The sequence below is a fragment of the Drosophila grimshawi genome, unplaced genomic scaffold (assembly GCF_018153295.1).
Source record: "Drosophila grimshawi isolate 15287-2541.00 unplaced genomic scaffold, ASM1815329v1 contig_1377, whole genome shotgun sequence".
NCBI classification, from domain to species: Eukaryota; Metazoa; Arthropoda; class Insecta; order Diptera; family Drosophilidae; genus Drosophila; species Drosophila grimshawi.
In genome coordinates, this window is record NW_025062900.1 from 23,210,974 (window position 1) to 23,233,357 (window position 22,384).

The 22,384-nt window shown below is 37.8% G+C and overlaps 2 protein-coding genes across 2 annotated transcripts in view; one reads left to right on the forward strand and one right to left on the reverse strand.

Annotated features, from left to right (window-relative positions):
- The window catches only part of LOC6566648 (neural cell adhesion molecule 2), a 66,830-nt gene that overhangs the window by 32,903 nt on the left and 11,543 nt on the right, over positions 1-22,384 (forward strand). The window lies entirely within an intron of this gene.
- Positions 2,389-3,042, reverse strand: LOC6566649. Its single transcript, XM_001993277.2, has 2 exons — positions 2,862-3,042; positions 2,389-2,798 (listed from the first exon to the last, which is right to left on the reverse strand). The coding sequence occupies exons 1-2, from the start codon at positions 3,021-3,023 to the stop codon at positions 2,562-2,564; spliced, it is 399 nt and encodes a 132-aa protein (XP_001993313.1). The 5' UTR covers positions 3,024-3,042; the 3' UTR covers positions 2,389-2,561.

Below are 22,384 nucleotides of genomic sequence, written 5' to 3' on the forward strand. Positions count from 1 at the left end.
TGAATAAATAATTGACAGTGGTTTGTGGGAACTCTTCAATTCTGTTGGATAATTGCAGTAATTGTAAAACCCTTAAAACTTTAATTGACTTTATAATTAACACATAATAAACGAATTATAAATTTAATCGATGGTTTTGTGATTTCAATAATTAAATTCATTTTCCAAATGAGTTAACAAAAAAACACTAAGAAAAATAACAACAAATTTTGGCATTAATCGAACTGTCAATAAATTAATACCCATTAAGATAACATTTTCTTCAAGTAATTATTGATGCATTAAATCTTTAAAGGAACAAAAATACTCTCAATTTAAAAAATAAAATATAAGATTGGTATTAATAGCACTTGATAGTATTATATTTATGTGGGCCATTTTTATACTGTGTTATCTTTATATGATGTCTGATTTATTTTGGGCTTTCATTTAAGGGGAAATATTTCCAGACAATTTCGCGCTTGCTACCGCAAATCTCTGTCGTAATTAACCCACTTAAATGGCAGTAACTTTGGCCAGCAATCACCGCAAAGGGTGGTGGCTTCTGTGGGCGTGATCCATGTGCATGTTATAGCCGCAGGCGAAATCCCAAAAAAAACGCAAGCAACTCGCAGAAATTTGCACAGTTTTTAATGGCGCAGATGTGTTTTCGCTATGTTTGTATGTGTATGTATGTATGCATGTATGTGTGTGCGTGTGTGGCTAGGATGCGTCGTGTGAGGCTTTCGATGAGGGCTTTGTGTGCGTGGACTTAACTGACCAGCACACACACGTACACACATTACGTGTAGGAAGCTGCGCCATGGTAAATGCTTTAAAAAGCCATTTCAGCTTTTTCCGTTCAGTTTTTCCCTTTTTTTTTTGGATTTTTCTTCTTTGATACGGCCACAAAAAAAAGGAGGATTATAAAACACTTAAGCGATTTTAAGCGCAATTATGTTGGCACGAGCACGTAAACGCATTGTGGCCATTGCAATGCTTATCCACTTCAATATTTAATTATTTTTCACTGGACATATTATTAGGTATTCATTTAAAGCCAACTAACAGCAGCAGTACAAACTTGTTCTAAATAATTTAAAAGCTAAATTTGCCGCTAGCTACAAAAAAAGACAATAAAATTTGCAAAAAAAAAGAACAACAACAGAATTGCAGTGGAATATTTTCAGAAGCAGTATATCTTTGGCTTGGGAAAAGTCATTGGGGGGTACCTCTAACAATAAAATATCCTGTAAGAGGTAAACAATGTACTTTAAAAATAAAAATAATGTAACTAAAAGTATACAAAAATATAAATATAAAATAATATTATTATTGGGCAAATCAAGTGCACTAGAAATGAAACAAATTGTAAGTTATAAGAATTAATATACCCTGTCAGGTCTATTTGGCGATGGGGTACAATCTACATAGTGCCAAGCTTAGTCATGGCAGATAGCCAGAAACAACAACAGCAGAACAGAAGCAACAACAGGCTAGAAACCCTAGAAAACCGGTCTGGAAACAATTAGAACGTCAGCTTACCGGAAAAAAGTTTGCATTTCATTTATAACCGAAGGATTTTATTTAGGAAAAGTTGTGCGAATGGCAGCATGCGATGGCTAGCGATGACTGCGCCTGGCCAGTTCAGTGGCAGGCGTTGTTCATTGTGCATTTTCTTCGGCAATGCCAGGCGATTCTTCAACGGCCACTTCAGCAGGCGGCAATGGAGACGACAGCGTTCAGCGAGGGGAGGGGTGCTGCAACGTTGGCGTTTCCGTTGCAAACGAGCACCATTGTTGCTACAATAAACTTCCGGTTTTAAATTTCACTGGTTTGCCTGTCTTTCTGTCTAAGTGTGTGTGTGTGGTTGCAAAACAAAATGGCAGCCGCCAGTTGCAAGCTATCGCTGCCAACGGCTTTTGACATTAATTAGCACAGAACATGTTGAGCAACAGCAACGGTAACTGCAACGGTAAAGTTTTTGGCCATTTGCAGCTGCATAATGGGGCCCTGAATGCCTTAAGCTGCTGCCATCAGCCGTGTTTATTACGTAATTTAGATAACGTCCAAACGTTAGACTCGACTGCTCTTGATGATGCAGCTCAAGCAGTACCATCAGCAGCCAATGCTGAAAAGTGCGCCGTCAGCGTACGATGCACCTGACATAACCATTAGCATCAGTAGCTTGAGTAGCTTGAGTAGCCAATGACGTCTCGAAACTTATCTCACTTGGTCAAGTTTACGTCCAGTTGGTCATGTGCATAAATCAACACAAATGTGCTAAGATCATCAAAGTTTTGACCACCATACAAAGTTGCCCAGCCTTATGCATACATAGGCAGATGACACAATATGTTTCAAATTTGCGCAATTTATTTCAGCTGCGCATTGGAAGTTTTTCAAACATGTCGCACAGATTTGTCGTACAAATCGATAGTTTTCAATAAGCAATAAGCTCTTCAATTTGACATGAATCACGATCGGTTGCGGTTGAAATTTAATGTTTATTTGCACACAATTTAAGTTTCTATTTCATATTTAGGTGTTAAATATTGCATTGTTTATAAGATAGTTGGATTTTACTCGAAGTTTGTTGTATGTGGAAACTCCATATTGTATTCACGTTTCAGCGTAAACTTTAAGTCTAATGTACTTGGCTCGGCGTTACGATACTTAGCCAGTGTGACCAGACGCATGGACACATCCTTCACAAATGTATTAACACATTTGGCTACCAAATCCGCAGCCTGATCGTCCATTGAGGCGGCTTTGTCAATTTTCTTTATAAACCGATTTAAATTGGCAACTCCTATAATCTGCCATTGGCATTGAGAGGGGATTATTTTAACGACTATTGAAAAGTTTTTGGTAGCACTCACATGACATTTTGTGGACGAGGAGCACAGGTGTTCCTTATCGCTAGCGGCTTGATTACTTTTCCCCGAAGAGCTTAAGCTGAACGCCGAGGACTCACTTTCATTCCCCGAAGATAAGTCGGTATAATTGTCGGGCAGCTCATCGAACCAAGGAAAGTTGTTCATCTTGTGCTGTCAGAATTGTTAGCACAGTCAACTCACACCTTTTACTAGCTAGCCAATAAGCCAGCTGCTTGAACCCATTGGGAATTTGAAAAAATACTTGGGCTAAAGCACAATGAAAACTATTGCCTCCTTTTAGGTCACCAGTTAAGTGTTACGCCTTTCATTCCTTTAAATTTCCAGACTGCTCGATTTCCCCTTCAACATTTTCGTCGCATTTTCAACAATTCAAGCAGACTTCGGAAATCAATGCAATATTTCAAACAGTGACTGATCGATTTGGGTGCAATTTGTATGATGTCAATGTTAATGACATTCGTTGACGCCTTTTGAATTACTTCAACGCAGATATACGCATGCAGTTGTCGCTGCAAGTTCATCTCCATCTTACAATGCGCAGCGTATTTCTCGAAGATGTTTCCTTGAAATTTCCTTTTTCCCTTTATATATACAATGATTTTTTCTTCGTATTTACTTGCATTGTGTTTGTTGACCTCGAGTAAATGTGTCGCTTATTGGAATGCACTTTGCTTGGCCAATTGCATTGATATGCGATTTGCGGTCGGAAAGGGGATGGCAAATTTGACAAAGATTTTCTGCGGCAATTTATCGCATGTCCTTGTTACGAGCTGGTGCAGCCACCCTTTCATCCCGTGACTGGTCCGTAACTTTATTTAATGGCAAATAGTTCACACTTCCTTTAGCTGGTCGTAAACTTTGTCCAGAGCAGCCAGGATAACCATATGTTTGTTGTTGTTATTGTTGCTGCCACTGTAATTTCTCTTGTTGAACTTTTGTTCAAATAAAGGCGCAGTTTTTGCTGTTTACTTTGTCCCAGTGCTAAATATTTCAAACAAAAGCCAAACAAACAGCTGACAACGGCAACAAAAACAATAACGGCTGTAACGACGGCAACAAATGGTTGGCGGAAGGAAGCGCAACTTAAATAACGGATATTGGCTTAAATAAACAATGGCGCCCATGTCTGCAAGGCCAGCGCATATAACACATCTCTATATCTAAATATATTTATATGCACATATATATATATATATATATAAATAAACTAACTGTACAAGCATTAAGCCAACTTGCTGGTAAACTGTGCGGCGATAAGCAGCGCTTGAGCGGATGTCGCAACCCGTTGCCTGCCTCCCTGGCTGCCTGGTTGCCTGACTGCCTGTGGTTCACACTGTGAAGTCGGTTGCATTCGCAGGGTTGCATTTTGCGTGGTTTTGCCAAAATGTTGTTCTTTACATTGTTGTTGTTTACCGCGTCTGTCAGTGCAACAGCTGTGTTTTTGTCAAGTTCTTCGGGCACTTTAATTGCTTGTTAATTAGAGTTGTGTGTTTTGCGCCCCTCCTCAGAAACGGCGCTAGCTGCCTATTTTATTATTTTTTTTTGTTGAAACCCCGTAGGCTTTTGTTTTTTTTTTTTGTTTTTGTCTTTGATATGGCACAAATAAGGTTAATTGTTGATGTGTGTAGCCATGACATGCCGCTGATGGAATTTAACAACTGTGCAAATATTTGACAGATGGCTGACAGGCTGTCAACGAACCCGAACAAGGCCCAAACCAAATCGTTCATTGACGCGTGAGCGTGCGAAAATTGACTGGTTTTCAACCTGCCTTCCCGACCGTATTCAGAGGACTTTTAATCTGTACGAGGGGCTTAATGAAAGTTCAATTTATACCATATATATGGAGCTTTAATGGAATTAAGATATAAATGTATTGGTTGGCTTGTATAAAATAGCAGTTAGACTGATAGCATGCCAAATCTATTTGGAAATGACAATAGAGCTTAAGTTAGTGAGAAGTGAAATTGTTGCATTGATATAAGAATAACTTTTGTGCTTACCCACGTGGCGGCTGCACAAGTCTGCAGTTTAGATATGTGTCAACTGTGTGGCAGCTAGCAGAGCATTCGTATTATTTTCACACCTAACGACTGCGAGCACATCAACGACAACGCGCTTGACGAGTGTCGGCTGCAATATTTGCACTGCACTACAAAAACAAGAGCTCCTACAACAAAGCAAAGGATCCGAGTGTAATCGTCATAATGCTGACAGAAGAGTGGGAGCGGCGTGGGGGAATGGCTGGTTGGTGGTATAAGTAAATCGAATGCTCAACTGACGCTAAAAGGATAAGCGCATTAGGGCATTTACTTTGGATTGCGATTCAAACGGAAGGAAAACGCATTAATGCGAGATGAGAAAATCGAGGAGCCTCAGGGCAGTCGCTGCCGCAGCTGCAATGACAGCTGCAGTCGCAGTCGCTGCCTTAATGGCAGAGGCAGTGATGGTGACAACTAGACAAACAAGCCACATGTTCATGTGCTCGTTGTACTCGACACAAAAGCGCAACAAACAAGCGGCAACAGCCCCAAGCTGTACAATTGCAACGCTGACAAAGGACAAAAGGGAGTGGCAGTGTGGGGCCTATGTTGCAATAGCAACAAACCGACAAAGCGAAGCCCATTGCACTATGGACCCACTTAATCCTGGCCATTGTTTTCGCCATATTATGCCGCCCATACCGCATTGTGTTGGCCTAATGTTGTTGACTCTAGACACAAAATGGAGTGAGCCCATCTTGTATTCACCCCATATTCAAAGCATTCCAAGTGCTTCAAGCATCACGACAATTCCGAAAAAGGACAATGTTTTGCTTTATCAGCAGCGAGGCCAGCGGCTAAAATTTGTTTGTGTTCGTCTTTCATTTGGTGTTACCGTTCTTATATAATAAAAGTGGTGGTGGGCGTGACTGGAGGGTGCTTGGTGGTTGTTTAGTCGCGTATGTTAAGGTTACATTTTGTTATGTTCTCCTCAGAAGACAAGGCGACTAGACGGCGCCATTTGGCGCCAGACGAAGTCCCCTTCGCCCTTCCTTCTGTTGGCACTAGCGAATAGTAGAAGACATTTTTGGCAACTATTTCGGGCAAATCGATAAGACGACTGTGAAATCATTGCGCTAAAATTACAACAGATTTAAAGACGTGGTAATGCAAGTCTTGGCAACAGAGAAATTTGGAAAAATGTTTTGTACTATCGGTAAAAATATGAAAAGAATGAAATCCATTTCTTTATATTCAGAATGTTATTTCAGCAGTTAAGTTTACTTAAAATATGTTTATATATATTACATACTAAAGCTACCACAGATTTGTAAATTCGTAATCAGATTTGAACGGTGTATAATTTTAATATTCTTCTTTAATTTAACTGTGCAGCTTTCTGTACCTTTTATTAAACTACTTGCATTTCAATTTAATGTATCAATGACCCTAATTAATATTTATTTTGTACTTAGCGATAACAGTAATTTGAATTTATATGCCAAACGCATACACAAAAAGAGGGAAAGAAATTTATCTGCAAATTAGTCTCAATGAAAATTAATGAAATTATTGACAAATAACGAGGGTATTGTATTTTTAAGATGAATAGGAGTTAATTTTAAGACTTAAATACATGAGATTGCTATCAACTGGATCAACTCAATTAAGTTGAAAACAAGCTGAAACTAATTATGTACTGCAAAAATTGAATGCCAATAAATCAATTTATTATGACCACAAGCGCACATGCTACGTGCGGCATGCCACCATGCTATCGAACCACCGGGTCACCCTTCTGCTGTTTAGTCAGTTGCCACAACTGGGGAAGAATTTGCTTTGCCTTGGCTTTACTTATTTTTCTAGGTCATGCCCTGAGGAAATGTTGACTACGAAAAATATATACCGTGTACTCAGTATTGAAACGGGAATTTTGAAAACTGTCGCAATGAAAACTACATAGTAAATATCCAAACCGGTCTTTGTGACTGTGGGTTCATTTCTGAAATTCTATTAATAATCTTGGAAATTGAAAAGATATACATATCTAAAATAGAGGATACATAGTATCTGCTAGTCTAATTTTCTTTATCAAGCACTCAGACCTTTCATTTTTTCATAGTTCTTGCTACCCATATCGGCAGACAAATGGCGACGCAGTTTTGTGGCGCCTCTTGACGGTGGCTGCAACCACCGTCGCCAGTCACTAACAATTTTTACTGCAGCCATTTCCTAGACGGAAATAAATTCAGGGGCTGCTTAGTTTCAGTTACTGCCCAGTCCCTTCGAGAGTTCCCCCAATCGCTGCAGTCACAACTGGGTATTGATTTCATGCGGCATTACAAGTTTAACAACTGAAGAAACTGGTGAAAGTTTTGTGGCACTGTCATCCATAGTTATACGTCTACCTTTTTCGCTGCCAGATCCATCAACTTGTGTCACAAATGAGCTCCGCCTTTCTCCCCTTTCGTGCTGAGTAACTTTTTCAGATCTTGTTTAATAGGGAAGTCAGCTTATTATGTCCTGCAAATTTTAAGTTTGTGACGAGCTGTTAAAAGATGTGAAGTTTATTGGATAATTGGCTTTGGAATGTGTCACATTCACTTCAAAGTTTTACAAAAAAGTTCTGCGAAAGCAGGTTGAAAACGTCTATTGATAGTAGCTTCAGCTCCTTTTACGAATTTGAACCTTTCTATGAGCAAATTGGATACATAGATAATTATGTTTAAGTGCATAGTTATTTGGCACAAGAATCTTGTTGTCTAACAGCTTGAGTGTGTTTAGATCTCACAGCACTTAAACTAATTAGTTTGTTTTTGTTTTTAAACTCTATCTGATTATTTTCTTTATACATGATGCTTATCCAGCATTGATTGAAATCCAAATGTATCTTGTAAAGGGACTCACAGACTAACTGCACAGCTGCTGCAGTTACCACATTGTTAAGTTATTGATAGCTTTTATTGCAATGCACTGGCTGCTTTTTGCAGAATGTGTGTATGTTGTGAAATCCTTGCATTTCGTAACGCATTGCACAAGCCAAGAGCTGACGTCAATCACATTTCCTTTGTGATAAATTTGCTGCCACAGCGAAATGTCAATTGCAGTCAAGTTTAATTACTTGCAATTAAAAACTAATGCACACAGCGTAAGGCAAACATATTGCGGCAGCACAGATTGATGGCAAGACAATATGCTGCTGTCTCCTGTGGCAATTACTCCTCGCAATAAGTGGAACAATATATAGATGAGCCAGCGTGTCCTATGCTGCCTATGCTGCCTCATCGCTAAACTGTTTACACAGCCATTTAAAATATTAGTTGGTTTTCAATTTGGAGCTGCGGCAAACTATAATTTTCGACAAGGGAGAGCGCGGACTGCAATCTCTTAGTTGCTCACTTCTCAGGCGACCCAAAAATGTATAATAAGTTAATTTGATGCCAAGGGCTGTGGGCCTGAGCCAAATCGAAAACAACAAGACTGGTTACGACATCGACATCTTTGTTGCCCGCTAAATGCTTTTTGCGAAAGCAATTTCAATTAGTGAGTCGCCCAGGGATACAGCGGGACGGGGGGAACATAGGCTTCGCTTATGCAAAACTTGTCGAAAATGTCGCTATAAACTGAAAATTTAATCACAAACTCGTGCAATTTGCATAGTCTAAATGCGAAATGCTAAATGCAAAATGAATGGTGACACGCAGACAATCCACAGTCAGGCGTGGATCTATGCAAATGCCATAGAAAAGTGCACCAAATTAAGTTGTGGAAAAACAGCAAATGCGGCGCGAACTGACAAACAACCAACAACAAAATAACCGTGCAAACTCATTTACCTACAACAAATTTAACCATAAAACGCAACTATTTTGGCATCTCATTTGCCATGAAATCGTCGGGCATCTGGCTGAATGTCTGACAGGCGACAAACAGGCGACGCTGACGACAACACGGGACAATGACAATGATGAGTGTGATGATGATGAAGCTAAATGTCGTGTGATGATACGGCATCGCTGCTGACAAAGAGACAAGCGGAAATGCTAAGGCAACTTCCGTCATAGTGTTGATCTATGCGACTGTCAGTCATCTGTGTGCTTATGTGTGTGTGAGTGTGTGTGTGTGAGTGTGTGTGTGTGAGTGTGTGTGTGAGTGCACGAAAGTCAAGCTAAACTTTGCTTATACATTTTGCTTATTTGTAAGAATATTTTGCGAATAGTGGCAAAATGATTGCGAAAACTTAGTCAAAATAAAAACAGAAAAAGAAAAATTATCTTAGGCATACCGGACCATAAGGGGAAAACTAAGATAACCGATAAAAAGATGGATAGGCTTCAAGTTTTACCAATATTGTTTCTCAGATAAGTGAGTTTTGCGCATATAAGACTAAATTGATCGGACGATATTCTCTTCCCGATTGGGCTATGTGGCTATATCGACTCAGCTAGTGATGCTGATTAAGGTCGGAAACGTTGCAACGTAGAAAAGTAAAACATTACAATGCCTTTCAAAAGGGTAGCAGGAGCTGTATTTATCCATAAAGAAAATAATATAAATATAATTAGGATCCCTTATTTATTTATGAAATTAAATACATTTTAGAATAATATACTTAAGAGTTTGAATACTAACAAATGCCTGCCACTCTGTTGTTATTCTATAATTGTAAATAAAATCTATATTTTGTGTTTAAGTCAGTTATTTTTCTCCAATTGCACCACTGTGCAATATTGGCATTTGATAAATGTTTATCACACTTCGCGAATTTGGCAAATTGAATTTTAAGCGATTTTGCACATGAAAAATGCAGATAACTATACAAATATATATAGATATAGCCATGTTGCTAGCCGCTGTGGCAGACAATTTATGAGTTATACCATTTTAAAGATTGTTTTTATTCATTTTTTGCCATTACAAGAGTTCGAAAAGACGTTAAATGACAAGGCAGCATTTGCAGCTGGCTCCAAAGACAAAAGGCAGCCACTTATGTAACGACAAAAATTAAACACGTGACTGGCTGGCAATGTGCAGTATACACACACACACAAACACACACAAACACACATATACATAAGCACACACTCACAGATAGATAACTGCAGTGGCTGTGGATTGCATTTTGCCGGATTTATGTGGCAATAAGCAGATGCAACCTACGGCAGGAGTGGCAAAAAAAGGATGGCGGCGCATGACAAAAAAAAGGCAACGTGCGCTGCGTAACTGATATGAAACGATTAGTAGCGATACACACACAAACACACAGATATACAAACACACACACTTGTGCATTTACCGTGCTGCATTGCAATTGGAAGGGACTTGGAAAATATCGAGTTCGACTTGGCAACGTCAATGGGAACATTTGCGGGAATATTGGCCACGCTGCTATTGAGTTTCGTGAAAGGGGCACCGGGCAAGTGGCGGGTAGGGGGCAAAGAAAGCAATAACTCATTACAACGTACGTTTACTTGCTCAACTTTTCCAGGCAACATACACGCCCATTTTTGTGGTGCCCCCACATCAATGGGTGGCTTTTGCAACTTATTTATGCAGCACAGCAGCTCTTTGAACTTTTACGTTTAGCGTCCAGAAGACCACATTTGACATATTGCCAAATTCAATGCTGTCAGCGGTTAGAATACACGATTATGTGAGAGTGTTGAGATGTTGAAAACAGTTGGAAGGCGAACTAAATTTATATTAAAGCTGCCAGCTACTTTTTGTGTACATGTATTTGTACGCAAAAAAATGTGAACAACTAATGACAAATTTTAAAATAAGACAAATGGCCAAGTAAAACCTTCAATTGCGCAATTTTGTAATCAGTATGGTACTTTGAAAATACTGAAAGTCTCTAGCAATATTTGAAAAAAGGTAAATTTAATTAATCTGCTTATTGGCTTAAGCAATACCAAAGAACTTGTGCTCTGATTGTAATATGTTGGATATGTACGTTTGCTAGCAGAGGCATATGAATAATATATATATTTGATTTCATTAAGTTGTCCACGTCAATTGGCTGGCAAATAATAAATCTTCAACTAACCTTCGAATGTGAACAATAATGTCAACAGCTGAAAGCGAGCTGTGAGTTCGGAGTGACAAAGTAGCAGTGAGCAGACAGTAAGCGGCTTAACGGCTAAAAGGAAGCAGGAGTGGAAGTTCCGTCAAGCAAAACCATAACTATGTTGCAGCTATAGCTGAAAATAATAACTCGAAAGGATTAGCACAGAGCACATTGTTCAAAGGCAACGAGGCAACAACTTTCTGTGCCCAGGAAGTCATAGTAAGGTAATCGAGCGAGCGGCAGCAGCAGCAGCAGCAGCAGTTAAAACTTATAGCTGAAAGGATGAGCGATGCATGATGACGAATTTGAGTAGTGAGTGTTCATAATAAAATAGTTTCGGATGACTCGACAGATTGGACAAGTGAAAAGGGAGAAAGGTTGCGAGTGCACTCATAAGTAGGCAACACTTTTTCATCTCTAAATAGTAGCGGGTGTGTATTAAACCGAGTGTGTTTGGATCTGGGGACGTCATTGATTTGTCCTTGCAGCATCCTTGCAACAGCCAAACAACCAAACTGACCGAAAGCCGTTTGCCAGTTTATAGGCAAGGGACTTACAGAAAGCGCTCTGGAGTGCCTGGCTGGTTGGATAGAACGTAACCGGCTAATGTAGTAGTAGATGCCAAGCAAAGGCAGAGGCAAAGGAAAAGCCGTAGCCAAAGCCGAAGGCAAACTCATGTCAAGGCCTGGCAAAATGCGCAAACAGAAAGCAAAACTCGAGCCAAGCTCAAAATGCAACAGAGTGAAATGCGAAAGCAGATAACGGCATTAAAGGGTTAAGCTGGCCAGTGCTGCAAGTTCAAAGTTCGTACATACAGCTGCAAGCAAGGTGCTGGGAGCTGCGAGGGAGATTGGTTGGGGTTAAAGCACCAAGTGTCCGTTTAAGTGACGCTGAATGGTCATCAACGTCCAGGGCTTAGCTTTGATTTACTGCATCGCCTTACGACTTTTTCGAAAAGTGTTGTGAGTGGCTGCAAACTTTGGCGCCTGATACGCATACACCCCCTTCCTACTTTCCCCATCCCAAGATTAGGCTTAACGTTTGCGAGTCCTTGGGCTTTGGAGCCTACAGCTATTTGGGCATGCAAAGCACGTTCCAATGGCTTTGATTAAAATTGATGTGCCTCGGGCTTTGTCCAAAAATTTCCGCATAGTCAAACATAATTTGACCTAAGCCAAGGCATAAGTAAATGCGATAGGACATAAGGAGCAGGTCATGCTCTACACTATAATTGAATGAAATAGCTGAAGAGAATCACGCACTGAAATTTCCATATTAATGCAGGCCAAATACACACAGGCACACACAGTCGACAGAGCTGCAAGCAAGCCCGGCAAATTGTGCGCCATTAAACCAGACAGAAGAAAAAAATGTTTGCTCAAAATGGAATTATGTTGAAATTAGCACAGATAGCTAAGAAATGGAAGAGACAGTGATAAAAAGGGGAAGGGGTGTGGCGGACACAACGGCATTTTTATGGCGCATAAAAATTTAACAACTCTGACTGGAACCACTAAACGTCATCATTGCAACGGATTAGCTGCGGATGCGAAACAGTATGCATAATTTAGCATTGACTACGCGACTCTGAATCTGCAGCTGGCGTTCAAATTGAGCCGTTCCTGCAACTCATTTGCATAAGACCAAGTCAGGCAGAAATCTTCGAGAACATTCAGTTATCGAGCCATGCGGATTGAGGTTAGACGAATATTGTAAGTGAAGAAAATTATTTAATAATATTTAGGAAATAGTTATAATTGCTTATGTGCTACTCTTTATTGCCGTAATTTAATGTATAATTCTCACATTTGGCAAGAACGAAAAATTTCTGTAATTTTTTTTTGCATAAAAGCTAAAATGTTTTGCCGCTAATTTCGATGACAACAAAAAAGTTTCACCACAAAAAAATTCATAAATAAAAAAATGAATCTCTGTGAGAGAAAAAGTAATGTTTGGGACGAACGTTGCCAGCTAGTTCTGCTTGTGAGTGGCCATGAATGCAGACAAGTTGCGGCAGGAATGCCACCAAGCATCCAAGGACAACAAGGACAAACAACTTTTGCCAGCAAGGGGTGTGCTTGTGTGTGTGTGCGTGTTGGTTTGTGTGTTGTTGGCTTTTCTATTGACATTAGAAATTGAGCAACCGAAAATGTGTAAACAAGTTTGTTTGGTCCTTGTGCTATGCTGTCTTTGACAGCTTTGACACTCCGCTAACGCAACTTGCCACTTGCCACATGCCACAGACCACTCCATAAAAAAACGTTATTGTGTGTTCTATTTTTGAAGAGAGTAAACTAAATTTAATGCTATATATTAAGAAAGCACTGCAGCATGCTAAATTGGTTAGGCAAGTCACTTGAACTACTTTTATATGAAGATAAATCAGGACAAGGCAAGGGAGCTGTGGGCAAAGATAGAAACAAAATATAGATATGAAATGAATGATAAATGTACTCATTTGTACGTTGAGACAGCAAGAACTGGGCAATAAATAATCATGCGAGAAGGCAAAAGTATGCCAAAACTCAATTATTCGCTTTCATTTGTTGTAGTCAATATGAATTGAGACACATAAATATTTATATAAATCATAAATCATGTTTGCGAAATTTATTGAGCTTTATTTAGTTACAGAGAGCTCAAAACAAATCAGTTTACTGAAATATTTTATGAGGCATTGCCTTTCGCTTGCGAATGTTCTCGTTTGTATCATACATAAAAATTGTGAAATCGGGAAATGGATTCTTAATATTTTCGTACAGGGTATCAGGGAAGAAGTACTCATTCTGATATGTTATGCTCGCATTTAACAAACGTTAAAATTTCCAATTAAATTCTCTCAGTAGCAATTTTTGCTAAATGCTGCATATAGACAACACACAAAAGGAACTCGAAAATTGACAATTGAGGCAGTTGACAGACTGACACCAATTTTATGAAAATGTCAAGCAGAATTTATGCAACAATTTTTGCTAAAATAGTGTGAATGACAACTAGAAATAACTGGCAATTAGGCAGTAATTGTTGAAGTGACAATTTGAGTTTAATTTGGAGAAGGCCTCTCAGAGAAAGGCATCGACTTACCGTTGGACAGCCAATCATCGGGCTTAAATTGCATTTGAAATGAACATTGCATAAGAACTGGTAATTGTAATTTTACGCATTCTCAATATGTTGGCGTTTGTTGTACATTTTCAAACTTTAATCAACGTCATTAAAGGCGATGTCGGATGCATTGACAATCAAATACCTTGCCTGAAAATAAAATATACTAAATCTGCCAGATTTTATTATTATATATTCTCAACAGAGACTTAATATCAATATTATGTACCTTACATACTAATGGATGGACAATTATTCATTTGTCTATTTGCATAACTCTCTGATGCCCCTTTACGACATTTCGAGGATTACAGGATATGCGCATTGCGTATACGCGATGTGAGTGTGCCTGACAGTGCAATTAGCGAAAGCTGCGCACCGCATTCGCTATTTACAACAATACTAATGTATATATTGTACTGTAGGGCTCTTTCCACTAAGTGCATTTCACCCAGCAAATGATAAATATGCGAGTATATTTATAATGCTGCCCAGTGCGTTGATTATTTCACAAACAGGCAAATATTTGGCAATTAAGTGCCGCATGTTTAACGTAAAGCCCAAATGGCATTGAACTGGGCACCAAAACAAGCTAAATATTAATTGTAAATGGTGCGCAATTAAAATTCGAAATGCATTTTCCACAAAATGCAAATTATGTAATGTCCGACCGTTACAACATTTTTTGGTAATTGAATAGAACGGACGTGCACCCAAAGCTCTGATAATCCAAAATTGCAAATGAACGTATTTCAGTTACTGTCGAAATATTTTTTGATGTGCTTTAACTTTTCAAAAACTTCAATTTGTTTAAGCTTGTCAAGGCTGTCTTTAAATTTTTATCAGCTGAAAATGGTGCGCATAGTTAGTTTTAATTAAAACTACACATATACAATTACAGAAACTTTGAACAGTTCAATGCGAGCGAGCAAAATACCCTGTGATTAGATTACGAAATATACAATAATCTCTGGTATATATTTCGTTATTCTAGGATATTCGAATATTTATATATGTTGAATATGTTCCTTGTCAACATGATGTAAATATGTTGTTGCTTTGAAGTACTTGCCGGCGTTTCCCCAAGTGTGCTGGAATTTAATTTAAAAAATGCTACTAGAATGTCGATAAAGTATTTGTGTGTGTATGTGTATCAGTGGGAGAGCCTGGCGCTTCGAATATCAAATCCTTTGGGTTATTTTCATTGTTTTTATTGATTAAAAATCTCGAATAGCTAGAAAGAGTTTTGCTTTGCTTTGTATCTCAATAAAATGATTTGACGTATGACTAAAAGATATTCGGTTTTCAATTAGTTGCGTTCGTGTAATTTGCATTCATGCATTTCTTTAAGCCAATTCGCTGGCTTAAAGCAACGCATCATATCGGAAATTAAATAAAATGCAATTTGCACATAATTGAATTGACTTTTGATGTGTGCCACAATTTGTGGCAATTGATTGATTTGATTGAAATCGCATCAAGTACAGTAAAAAAAGCTGAAAATTAAATAAATAAATCGATTGCTCTTTGACATGGTCGTCATAATGCGCTGCAGCCACAAAGCCATAAGGCATTTTCCGGAGCTGTCTGTTGGTAAATATTTAATACAATGCTCATATCCATTTTGCTTTTTGTTAAACCAATATTGGCTTTTAGCCATGGGCACTGCGCATGCATAATTACTGCCTGTCATGTTTGCAGTTGATTAACTGTTGCTAAAATATCAGCACGAGTCAACTACAAGTCAGTACTTTGTCAGGTGGTAACATTCAGACGCTCAGGTAGCTTTTGATTTATGTAGGGCACGTGTGCGTATCTATTGGTTGTATCTACTTTGTTACGAGTACACCTGAATACACACAAACACATACTTTCGAGCTGAAAGTTTGTTAATGGGCAGTTTGCGTATAATTAGTTAGCCACAAAATGTGCTTGTAAGTTTGAAATCTAATTTTGCCTGATCGCTATTCAAGTTTTAATGATACGAGCTGCAAATGCCAGTTAAATGTTGCAGTAATCTTTAGGAATTCTAAAATATTGATTTACAATGTACAACAACACACAAAACGTATTTAAAGATACAGATTGTATACAATTAAAACAATTTCGTAATCAAATTGTTTTTTTAATTAATTCAATCTGCACCATGAGATTTTACTTAACTCTGACTGAAAATTAAACTTGCAGCTTGATTTATTGTTCATTTCCCATTTTGCAAGCTTTAAGCTGCACTTAAAAGTTTAGTCTAAGCTTTATAAGCTCTAACTTTACGCCTAATTTCTCGTTTATTTAGGTAATACGCTTTCAGCTTGTGTTATCGGCGTATTACCACTTTTGCTAGACTGATATCAATCATACGCACTGTTTGCCACAAACACATACGTTCAGCCACACACACACATAGCCACACACTCAAATATAGACACACACAACGTTTAGTCATGAATCAGCTAAAAGCCGCCGGGCAACGTGTACGTATCTGCAGCAGTAAACTAAATTGCTTTTACACAGAGAGCACTCACACACACACAAACAGACCCATATACACACAGAGCATGTTAATAAATGTTGTTCACACCTACACATGCTCACACTTACACACAGCTAGTCTCCATAGTGGCATGTCAGAAAGCACTTAAAGAGGTATGCCTGTAGTCTGTAATTGTTAGAACGGATGTTGGCAACTGTTGTTGGTGCTGCTACAGCTTTTGTCGCTTCAGCAACTGGCAGCTCAACCATTTTGCGTATGCTGCTTGCTGCTCACCAAGTAATTACGCAAGACCAACACCGACTGACTGTCTGACATGTTGACTAACCGTCGCTGCTGCACAACTCAAGCGAATGCTGCAATTATTAGGCGCTGCTGCGTGCGAATGCGCAACGCTGCCATCCTGCCACGTTTATAAGACCCTTTGAAGTGTACTCCCACAAAACTTGCAACAGAGCTGGCGTTGCAACTCTCTTTTGACCATGTTACCGAATTGCAGTTTTGGCTGTTTTGCTGCTTTTGCTGCTTTGCTGTTGGCTTTTAAGTTGATTAGAGCGGGTGCACGCAAAAATATTTTACGTAATTAAAACTTGGCTGGCGCTGCTGCTGCCATCCATTTTTTGTTTCATTACTGCTTTTTCACCACTTTCCACCCCTATCTGAACAGATATTCTAAAACTGTGGTAGTTTGCATAAGCAACATTTTTGCACAGGTTTCTGCTGTTGTTGCTTTGTCTGAAATAAAACAAAGCGCGACCGCAAAACTAGCGCAACAGACAACAGCAGCTAACCTAAACAACAATGCAACAACATCAGCCGTGGCAACCATATGCCACACTCTGTGGCTTGTTTGTGGGTTCCTGTGTGGGTTTTTCAAACTATGTTCCACTGTTTGCTGTTTTTAGAGCATGTACATACATTTTTTAAGTAATAAATTAAGAATTTAAAATGCGCAAATTTTGCACAATTTATTTATATCACCAAATTTGACAATAGCACTGAAAAACGTTGGTTAATTTATAGACTGAAAAAATCTAACTTTGTTTTTTCTAGCTTGATGCACAAAAAATTCTCATAAAACAATTGACATAATTGCATTTAAAATGAAATATGTGAAAGAATTTCAGATAGAATTTTGCGTGTGCATTTTAAATAAATTTCTGTCATGCATATAAGAGTTAAAATTAAAAATTTTGTACACACATTTTTAAATAATTAACAACAATATAAAGTTCAACTATTTATCAAATCATCTGATTTTATTCCCCATTAAATTTTGAAAGGATTAAAATACCACAGCTTATGGAATTAGTTTAGTTGTATTTATGAAATATTTTATAACTGGTTAAAAACAAACATATATATCATTAAAAAGAGATAATAACTCAAGTGGATGAGGAGTGTCTGATATTTTATAGCAATTATTGCTAATTATAGCCAATATAAAAGGTTCACCAAAACAATGTCAATTTCATTGGTTTTAGTTTGTAGATGGAATTAAATCAAAGCCAGCGACAAATAATTTGTTTTTCATTTTTCATTCTCTGTGATATAATTTTGACCATAAGAATTACATACAAAATAATGTAGACTAATTGTCTTTGTTTACAACACAACACAAGCAATAATCAGATAATCGGGACACTTGTTTGCTTCACACATCACCAATGTCAGTGACATAGCGCCAAGTTGTCATTTGCAGACAAACTAAAACATCAATGTTTTTACATCTTACAGCATTTGAATACTTTTAAAATTATTCAGTGAGTGTGTGTTTAAGATTTGCAAAATATTCTTATATTTTTGCATACACTTTATCCAAATTTATAATAGAAACAATGTTAAATGGACTGGCATTTTTATTTCTAACTTCGCTTTCCATCCTATTTGCTCGAACGATGATGTTTCCCTTCCGCAATGAAGAAAAGCTAAGTAAATAAAAGCATTTGCTAGTAGCTCGATAGCGCTTATATATCATATTACACTGGCTCCAGTGTCGTTCTTATTTTAATCTTTGTCTGGGCCTTTTGTACAGAATTGTTAACAATGGCCTGGTATCCATTGGGGCAGCAACTTAGAGGCAAGCTGAAGGTTGCTATTCGTTTTGCTTTGAGAGCAAAACTTTTGTGCTGCATTCAAGTGGTCGGAACAGGCAGCTGATGTGCGGCACAGCCTAAAATTGAATGACGCAGAAGGCGAAACTCAATAAAAGAAATATTTTTGTTAGCGCACATAAAGTACTTTCATAGTTGGATGAACTGAAACTCTTGCGTGGCGGCATTGCCGAAGTTATAATAGTTTTTCAAGCAGAGCAAATGCAATTCCACTTTTGTAAAGTTCGCTCAATAGACGATTCTCTCACTCCCCAACGGCACGGATACAGTTGTCGTCAAATGGACTCTGGGCAACAAACAAATGAAGCACATGCGAGCCAACTTGAAAATTGAGCACTGAACAATTCAAATTTCAAAGTAGCTAAGAGTCTGGCTAACAAATTTCTGCTGCGACAATGCTGATAAAACGTTCAAACTTGTAATTTTACATAGGCGAATCAGATTCCAATGCGAAGAGTGTTTAGTGCTTTGAATATACCTGAATTGACCTGAATTTACTTAAATGTAAAAATTATTTAAGAGCTTGGTGGTACACAAGTAGTTATAGTATTTGCAACTTAATTCAAATTGATATATTTATTGCAATTAAATAATGGTTACGCAATGCCACCCGTTGGGCGCCACAATGTATAATGTGCTTTTATTAACCAATAATTACAGACCACAGCATAAACATAAATTACAAGTAAAAAAATCATGTCGAAGCTTGCACACTCTTCAAATAAAACACGTGCAAATTATTTTTATTCTATGTTTTTATTTCATACATAAATATATGTCCTTTACCTCCCTTTCCTGTTTTGAAGCTGATGCGATTTAGTATATGTAAGCTCTTATTCTCCAAAAAGAAAACAGCAATACAAAGTTGAAGGTTATTTTCGAGCGCTTATCATCGTCAAACTTTTTGCCGCAATATAAAGTAGCGGTTGCCATTGCAGAGATTTCCCTTTAGAGATGCTAACACCTGTTACCATTCAAAAGTGGATCACAGCACAAAGTCATTGGCTTAAGAAGTTCTTAAGATAACGAACAGAAAGTTGAAAAACTAGTTCAGAGCCCACTTGAGGGAACAGAACACTTAATTATTCTATAATACCAGATTATGGTGGAAAAGTGTGTATAAAAAATTGAAAACTGAAGACAATACGCCAAGCAAAACAATAGAGATATTTCATGGTATGCTCCAGGGACCGTGCAAAAACTTAATTAATCTTCTTTTATTTTAAGTTAACCATAATAAATTGAAACTGTTTGGAATGGTCGCTTGTAATCAGCGTGGCTTTTGTTTTATTTAAATTAAAAATAAACTCAATTAATCATGTAAATATGAAAATTACAGAGTGTCCATTGACTCTTGTTTGGTTTGTTCGATGCGGCATCTTCCTACCGTGCATTGCTACAGTAAATAGTTGTGAGACTGAATTGGTTTGGGTGAGTGTGTGTGTATCTGTGTGTGTGTGTGTGTATAACTGCCAGACAATGACAGCATTTAAGCACACACGTCTGTATCCAAGTATGTCGTGTGCGACTTGCCAAATGAAAAATGCTCAAAACTCGAAAAATACATAGAAAACTAAAGGCAGTAGTAACAATGCGAAAGTTGGAAGTGATCGACCAAGCGATGTCCTGCAATATCCATAATGCTGTTTGCATTCAACTGTAGTCAGTCATACTTGTCTTCGATGAATATGTATTAAATATATATTAAAAATCTCATACCCTTTGACTATGTTTGTAATTATCACTCTAAATGATGATAGATGCAATATTAATACTTTTCATACTTTTCTGGGATTCAGTTTCAATCTATTAATAGTATTATTAACTGATCATAAATATAGGCATAGGAAAACATATATAAATAAACGCACATAAATACATATTAACATCATTATGGGATATCATTCCTTGGACAAGGTTATATAAATATAGGGTATTAGAGAAAAATAAATAAATGAAAATAGTGTGACATGAGTGTCTATGAGAATTCTTGATAGCCGACATGCTGAGACTGGAGCTGTGCCACGTGCTGGTTGCTGGTTGCTTGCCTCACTTTCGAGTGAGAGTTTCTGGAGTGTATGTTGTGTGTAAATTTGTATTTTCTGCTTACGCCATCTTTCTTGCTCAATTTGTGAAACAATTTTGCATACAAATTGCAACAGCTCCGCCGTTGAGCTTGACATGCAACCGTCTATGGTTGCATACGTTGCATACAACTATAAAAATACAACGCCAGCAATGCAAATATCGTGAAAAAGCGTGGCCAACATGCATGACAATGCATGACTAAAGTAATGAATTACTTATTGTAAGTCCCCCTGACCCGCTTCAGCCAGCGAGACATATGTCACTGACTTGCCATGCGAATGGGTTGGCACATAGCAGCTCAACTCTCCCCTCCCAACCACTCGCTTCCACCCTCCCAGCAGCAAAAGAATAACATGAAAAAGGTCGGTGCTGCCATGCTGATGGCATCTGAATTTGTGTGCATTTGTTTGTCCAATTTAAATGAGTGAAAAGCGACTTGCATTTAATGAAGCTGTTTATTGCTAGTTTTTCACGTCTGCTTTATTTGCTTTTAAATTGCATCAGAATTACATATACCTATAAAGATAATTGTGTGATTCTGCTGAAATTGAAGTTAGTTTGGATACATATTTATTTAGTTGAATTTAGATTAGAAACCTCTTTAAGAAAAAATCGGTTGAGTATTGAGTCCACATGTCTCCAAATGCTTTAAATCTTTAAGATTTTAATATGTCAATAATAGATTTGACTTATTTTAAATATATATTACTCTTTCTGATTTGTTAATGACAGTGATAGAATCGCTTCGTATTTTAGTTTGTCAGTCTGATTGTTTGCAGCAAGCTTTAGACATATTGTAAGTTTACTTTAATATTTCAATTACATATTTAAATTATCAAATGCATACGAAGCATGCAATTAGTTGTGAAAAGACCACAACTTTGAGCAATCGCAAACCTGTCGACACTTGAAATAAATTAAATTAATTACAGCCACATTCAACTGACTGCACAAACACAATGGTACATATCAATTTTCAATCTTACCAAATTGCAGAGAGTATTGAATGTACTTAACACTGATGCATTTTGCATCATTATTTGCCTGTTGCATACTTAGCGGCGAATCAAATCTCTTAATCTCTCCGGTTATTAGTCGCAGTCATTATGGTGTATCTTTCGCTGAGCTGATGGTAATTAGCTGCAGCTTCTCTCCTTAGCACTCCTCTACCTCCTGTCACCCATTCAGCCAGGTCGTTGGTCTGGCTTTTGCCAGCTGTATACGAAAGCCATCAAAGTATATTCTGCCGTAGTGGTTGTTGATTTAGGTATGGTTTAAGGGACAGAGCTTGTTGACTTGAAATATTTAATATAAAATTACGTTTAAAATAAATACAAAAGTGAAGCATTATGCATAAAATTCTTGATAGATGCGAGGGCATTATTTTAAATTTAAAGTACTTAATGAAGTTTTAAGTAATTGAATACTCATGTGCCTTCAAGAGTGTTTTCATCAATAATTTTCAAGTGCTTCACAAATATTCAATAATAATACACTTTCAATAAGTATCTGAATTGTTGTCTGCTGCTAAAGTAGATTAATGTCAATTAAAATGATTTTTTAGCTGTAGATTATGGTTTGCTTCAAAAATGAAAGCTCCACAGTGTATTTCATGTTTCTGCATCGTACTCACAAAGTCCACAACAACAAAAACATTT

Coding starts and splice junctions, on each gene's coding strand:
- LOC6566649 (XM_001993277.2), bottom strand. CDS start 3,023: ATGAACAACTTTCCTTGGTTCGATGAGCTGCCCGACAATTATACCGAC. Junction 2,799..2,861: donor CCTCGTCCACAAAATGTCAT/GTGAGTGCTACC, acceptor TGCCAATGGCAG/ATTATAGGAGTTGCCAATTT.